The 6,400-nt window shown below is 59.0% G+C and overlaps 1 protein-coding gene across 1 annotated transcript; it reads left to right on the forward strand.

Moving 5' to 3' along the window:
• Positions 1-3: 3 nt before the first annotated feature.
• Positions 4-3,764, forward strand: LOC104515491 (zinc finger protein 746-like; the record flags this gene model as incomplete). The annotated part of the gene is made up of 4 exons (XM_010159483.1): positions 4-204; positions 660-777; positions 1,648-1,761; positions 2,947-3,764. Coding segments are annotated over 4 exons (1,251 nt in total), but the record flags the coding sequence as incomplete, so codon positions are not given.
• Between the last annotated feature and the right edge of the window lie 2,636 nt (positions 3,765-6,400).

Genomic DNA, 6,400 nt, shown 5'->3' on the forward strand with positions numbered 1-6,400 from the left:
AAGAAATACTCGGATTGTGAGAAAACGGTGGTGGAGTTCGGGAAGCAGCTGGGGAACAAGCTGGCCGCGCTGGGCACCCTCATCCAGGAGTACGGGCAGCTCCAGCGGCGCCTGGAGGACATGGAGAACCTGCTGCGGAACAGGAACGACTGGAACATGCAGCTGCCCCCGGGGGGTGAACTCCCCAAGGCAGAAGATGGCCCGGTAAGTGCTGGGGGGTGCGGGAAGCTCCAAAGCTTAATTCCTGGAAGCCGTCTGAAAACGTCTGGAGAACCGAGGAATGCCCGGAGAGCCAGGGAACGGCCTGGTTTGTAATCGCTCCTGCCGCCGGCTGCCCTCGAGCAGGGAGCAGTTGCTCGGCTGCGGTTGGATTCGGCTCCATCTCGCTGCGAAAAAAGGGCGGGTTGTGGTGTTTTTACCATAAACGGTGGGGTTTTCCCTGCTCCGAGGTCTGCGGGCTGCCTGTGCCGTGGGATCAGGCCCTGCACCTGAGGGAGAGGGAGGGATATCGTGGAATTGGCAGCTGGTTCTCCGGGAATCTTTGCGTCCCGAGAATGCCCCAGGGTGGGAGTTTGTTTCCTCCTTGGCATCCGCAAGCGATAATAAACGGAAACGAGGATTCTCTGGGTTCCAGCTGTGTTGCGTGTGTGACTTCGCAGGCCCTGGCGGCGTTGGAAAAGGACCACGCTCACTTCCCTGCTCGAGAGCATGAGAATCCGGAGAAATTGCAGAAGGAGCCGCAGAAAAATGTGCCAGAAGGAGAGACCAAATCCCTGGGTAAGCAGCACTGGTTTGGATGGCGGCGCTTCCCGAGGAGCTGTCTGTGGGGAGCTTTTCCCGCTCTTGGAGGTGAACACGGAGAAGTTGGTGCCTGTTGCCGAGGGCGGTGTAAGGTGCATCCGGTCCCTCTGTCTCTGGGAGCGTGTTCTTCCCCGTGGACACGGCGGATTCTGTGCGCCCCATCCAGGCTCCTTCCCGCTCCTGGCGCGAGTGGCGCCGGCAGCGGTTCGGTGCAGCGCGGAAACCCCCGTATCTCTGTTCCTCAGCAGATTACGCCATCTCCGAACCTGGCCTGCTCCAGCTCCAGGGAGGAGAACTTCCCTGCGATGGGAACGAGGCTTTGGAAGAGATTCCAGCAGATCCAAGCACAGGCAAGAAACGAATCACAGCTTTATCCCCGGGCACGACGTTTGCGCGGTGTTGTCGCCAGGCAGCGGATGTCAGAGCATGATTTGCTGCGGAGGGAGCTCCCGGATCTCCAGAGGAGCAGAGAGGCTTCAGGGGGAGTAGCGGTGGTAGGAAAAGGCGTAACAGGTGTGGTTATTCCCATTAGCAGAGTCCCTGGGGTTTAAACTGGACGTGAGCAGCCCGGACAGCGGAGAAGGAGCGTGGTGTCCTTCGGGACAGGAAAGGCTGGGGGGAAGAACGATGCTGGATGTACCCGTCCCTGGTAAGCGTCATTCCGAAAGGGATTGAGGGCAGGGAGGGCATGCTTCGGAAACTGGGGGTAGGAGAGGTGGAAACTGCTTCTCGTCAGGGCAGGTAAAGCACCCGGGAGTAGGGACTGAGTAGTTGGCAGCAAACTTGGGCGCAGCGAGGGGAGAGCTGCACGGTGCCGTGAGTAAAGTCATACCTGCTTTCCCTTAGCGGCCTACGGAATTCCCGAGCCGAGCATTGACTGCGGGGTGAAACAAGAGGAAGAGCCGTGTGCGGAGGAGCAGGGAGCTGCCGAGGAGGCAAGGTTTACCGAGCTCAGCGTGGGTGAGTCCCGAGCGATCGCACAGCGCTGCGGGGGATGAGGGGACTCCATGGTGTTCCCGCTGTGGGGCGGCGTATCTCCAAAGATGGTTTTGTGCCAAATATCTGGGGAGCCGAGCGCAGTTCTGCTCACTCAGCCTTGGGAGCGCAGGAGGCAGGGCTACGGTCCGGAGAGCTTCCATGTCGGAGAGAAGGATGCAGCCTGTGGAAGGCATGGCAGAGGGGGGGGATACAGCCAGGGTCCGTGCCAGGGAGGGCGGTGACTGGAGCCGAACTAGTGAACCTTGGCTCTGGCTTGCTGTCCGAGTTGAGGGAGCAGGGAGGCCGTTCCCCACATTCCTGGCTGCTGCAGAGCACGGCTCTTCCTGGCAGCCAGCCCAGGAGGCTCCGCTCCCTGCTGTGGGTCCTGTCCAGAGCACTCCTCCTGGAGTTTCTTTGCCGGGTGGAAGAAGGAGCTGTGCTCCAGAGCTCCAGCAGCTCCCAGAGGGAGTCGCTAGTGAGCTGGGATGGCTGCTACTCCCGGTAGTAGTGTGGTATTTACCCCGTTAGTAAACCGTCCCCAGCTCACTGGTCACTTCCTCAACCTCCATCCCGGTCTCTGTTCATTCTCCTCGTGCCCCATCGGAGGCGTCAGTGGGGCTCGCTTGGTATTTGACGGAATTTGCCCTGTGGTGACTAAATCACGGTCGCTTTTTCTCACACCCCTCACGTCACCTCTGTGCCGTGACGCTTCCCAGGCGGGAGACCAATCCGTGCTTCAATTCCGCCCTCGCGCTGTCGGCAGCTTCCAAAAGGGTTGTGTCTTGGCAGCTTCTGTCCTCGAGCTTTGGCTGGTTTTCCTCCAGTGGGTCCTATTCCTGTCCGGGTCAAGTGAAATTAAACGTTCCGGTAGGAATGAGAGTCAGGAAGCGTTTAGGGCCGGTGTGATGGGAGTAGAAGACCCCCAGCACGTAGCTCAGGGATGAAAGCAGCGAGTCGTCAGAGTAAATGTGCTCGTGCTGCCTCGGTGGGGACAGCGGAGGAGGTCTCTGTGTTACACGCCCATCCGAAGTGGTCGAAGGCGCTGTGAGCACGTCCCCACGCGAGACAGGCCCTTTGGATTCGTGGGCAGCGGGGGAAGGAGCGTGGGGGGCGGTTCGGAAGCCCCCTGTGTCTCACACCAGTGACTGTCCTCTTTGTTCTTGACAGTTCTGGCAGATGAGGTGGAAGTGTTCAAAGTAGAGCAGCTGGACACCGAGGAATGCTCCCAAATCCCAGAGCCCCCCGCGACGTCAGCCGGGGAGTCGGAGGAGCTGGTTTCCCAGCATCCCAGCGAGGTGCTGCCCTTCAGTCAGTCCAGCTCTCCCGCGTGGCCGGGAAACCAGAGCACGGGCAGGTCGGCGCCGTCTACCCTGGGGGAAGAGGGTCTGGGCAGAAGCAGCGCCGTCATGTTCTACGCCCAAAGCTGTTCCCAGGCGAGACCCCAGTCGTGTACGATGTGCGGGAGGTGCTTCTGCGTGAGGGAGATGCTGACCCCTAAGGAGGGCAGCAGTGAGCACACTGGAGACAAGAGGGGCTTCTTCTGTCAGCAACACCACTGGACCCGCATGGAATACCAGGATGCAGGAGTCTGTGCCAGCGTCCCAGCCCCGGAGGGACGTCCCAGCCCCAGGCGCCTGAGAAGCGGTGGCGGTGGCTACAAGCCGAGTCAGGGGGCTCACCCGCGGGGGAAGCCTTACAAGTGCAACAAGTGCCAGGAGTGTTTCTCCAAGAAGAAAAGCCTCATCATCCACCAGTGTACGCGCTCGGGCCGGGGCAGAAAGACGCTTTGGTGCTCGTATTGCGGGAAGACCTTCAGCCATCCCTCCAAACTGATCCGGCATCAGAGGATCCATACAGGCGAGAGGCCCTTCCAATGCAACGAGTGCCCGAAGCGCTTCACCCAGAAGCAGCACCTCCTGCAGCACGGGAAGATCCACCTGCGCGAGAGGAGCTGCCTGGATGCGAGGAAGGCGCCGAGCTTCTAGGCTGCGCAGGCTTGCGCGGCCCCCGGAGGAGGTGGGCGAGGAGAGTCTCCGCTGCTCCGCGTTAAAGGCTCCCTAAGAATTTATCCCCAAAATCCAAGCAAAGTAGATTTAGGACCCACCTTGGCACCACTGCCCTTTTTTATGTTGATGATAGTGTACCGCACTACCTCGTAGCCAGCCCAAAAATCTCTCCAGAATAAGAGTTTTGGGCCTCACCAGGTTTGAGTTGGTGGTTTGGACTGATTTTGGCAAAGGTTAGTTTTTTGGAAGCCCTTCTTCTCCTGGAGTTTCCCTGTCCGCTCCCCTTGCCAGAGTTCTCCTGTCCCCCCATTTCACGGGCGAGTTCGAGTTGCGTGTTCGACTCCCGGCAGCTAACCGTGAGGCCTCGCCGGTGGTTTGCATGGATGCCCCCTTTGCCAAGGAGGGTCGGACAGTCAGTTCCCGGCTCCCCCTGTGCCTCAGCACGGCCCAAACGCTGTTTTCGCTGCTGCCTCTCCGTTGGAAACTGCTTGGGGATAACTTTGTGCTGGCTGCCTGGACACTACCGCTTTGTAGCTGCCTTCATCTCCGTCTCCTCCCGACAGCTTGAGGCGGGGATGTGTTCTGTCCTCGGGGACCAGCTTTATCATATCCCAGCCCATTAAGAAGAAATTCCAGCGTCTGAAACACGTCTAGCCAGTCGCCCAACGACATAGCACGACGTAGGGCTGGCGTTGCCACTTGACCTCTCTTAAACCTGCCGCTCGTTTTCCTTGAGGCTAATTGGGCTTTAGAAACCCCTCCGTCGCTCCTGGATCCCGGAGCGTGTGCCAAGGGCATAGTGCGGGTGGCTGGCTCATCCCCTTGGAGGCAGTGATGTTCCTCTGGCTGCTGGGGCGGATGACTTAGCCTGGAAAACTCCGTTGCCCAAGGAGTGAGGTCTCTGTCCAGGTTCGATGTAAGACGGGAGCCCTTCTGCGCCTGCTCCAGCTGGAGCCCTGCTCAGAGCTCCCTAAGCCCATTCGATTCGTGCCTGGAGCGGGTCAGGGTGAGCCTGCGTGAACAGCTCGGAGCTGGCGCCGCCAGAGCTGGCACAGAGCCGCTTGTGCCAAAGCATCTTTTGCCAATGCAGGGGTTTGCCTGGTGACCGACTGCTGCCTCCTCTCGTCCTGGTGCTGCTGAGGACTTTGGAATCATGGTTCCTGACGTGTCTGAGCTGGTCACTGTGGTGATCCCCCCCACCCCGTGTTGTGTTTTGTCCCTTCTCGGTGTTCGGTGGCCACTCGCTACCACAAAGCGGTGACCAGGCACTGGCGTTTCTCCGCTGTTCCACGTGCAGAGGGAGAGGCTCTTGGCCCTGGGACATGGGATACCCCAGGTTTGGGTCTTGTCCAGCTTCATGGAATCATAGAACCATGGAACAGTTTGGGTTGGAAGGGACCTCAAAGCCCCTTCAGTCCCCCCCCTTGCCATGGGCAGGGACACCTTCCATAGCCCAGGTTGCTCCAAGCCTCATCCAGCCTGGCTTTGGGCACTCTCAGGGATGGGGCATCCACAGCTTCTCTGGGAACCTGTCCCAGTGCTCCCCACCCAGGTTCTCCAGGGTTTCCCGCCGACTCCGGTTAAGCTGCTTCTGTATTTTACACTTTCGTGACTGAGACTGAGCCTTGGTGGCAGGGAACGTGTTTCTGTTCATAAAATGCCGGTTAAAGACTTGATTTTTCATAACGACGCTAAACTCGAATGAATTAAAGCAGTGAACTCCTAAATGCTTCTCTTCTTTTGGTCTTTTGTGTGGGTTTAAATCATTGCACCCGCTGAAAATGGCGGTTTGTAATGTCACTCATTACTGGGGAGACAAAGGTCTCCCTTCAGCGGGAAAAAGGCCGGAGTTGGGTTTGCGTTGTGTAGTATTGCGGCGGAACCTGAGCAGGCGCGTCGTGTGCCGGCCGTGTATCCACCATCCAAACAGGGATCCAAAAATGGGCTGTAAACAAGCTCACCGTACAATTCTTACCCCGCAGGCACATCGCCGTCGTGCTGGCAGCGCTGTGCTCGCTACCGGTTGAGTTCAGGAAGAGCAGGATGTATGCTGGTGTAAGGATGCTGCCGGATAACATCCCTGATTCGGGATGCTCCGGTCCCAGAGGAATGTTAGGAGCGCTGTGGCAGGCTGTGACGGGCTGCAGGTGCTTCTCCAGGCTCTTTCTGCACGTTACAAATGGACAATGAGAAAGATCCGAGTCGGGCCGCGGTGCCGTCCCCTCCCTGTTGTGTGTGTTCTGCTGCCGACCTTCCGCATCCTTAATCGGGCATTTTAAACACAAACCTAAGAAAAAATGAAGCGGCCACTGTGTTCCTGCCTGAGATCCGTCTCCATAGCCACAGCCGTGGAAGGATCAGCGCTCGGGTGGCGGAGGGGGTGAGCTGGGGAGGGTGACGCCGTCTCGTCGGCGCGGTCCCGGCTCGGGCTGGAAGGTTGTGTGCGCTCACCGCTGTCTGAGCGTCGGCAGCGCTTGACCTGCTCCGTGTTTCGTCGCTCCTCCGTGCTGCCTGTGCTCATGGAGGCGAAGCAGTGTCTTGCACCGTGAGTCGTGGTTTCCCTGCTCCTGCTCTGCTTTTCGGAGACAAATGTGTGTGTGTGTGTAGCGAATCTC

The sequence above is a fragment of the Eurypyga helias genome, unplaced genomic scaffold (genome assembly GCF_000690775.1).
Source record: "Eurypyga helias isolate BGI_N326 unplaced genomic scaffold, ASM69077v1 scaffold41409, whole genome shotgun sequence".
In the NCBI taxonomy this organism is placed as follows: Eukaryota; Metazoa; Chordata; class Aves; order Eurypygiformes; family Eurypygidae; genus Eurypyga; species Eurypyga helias.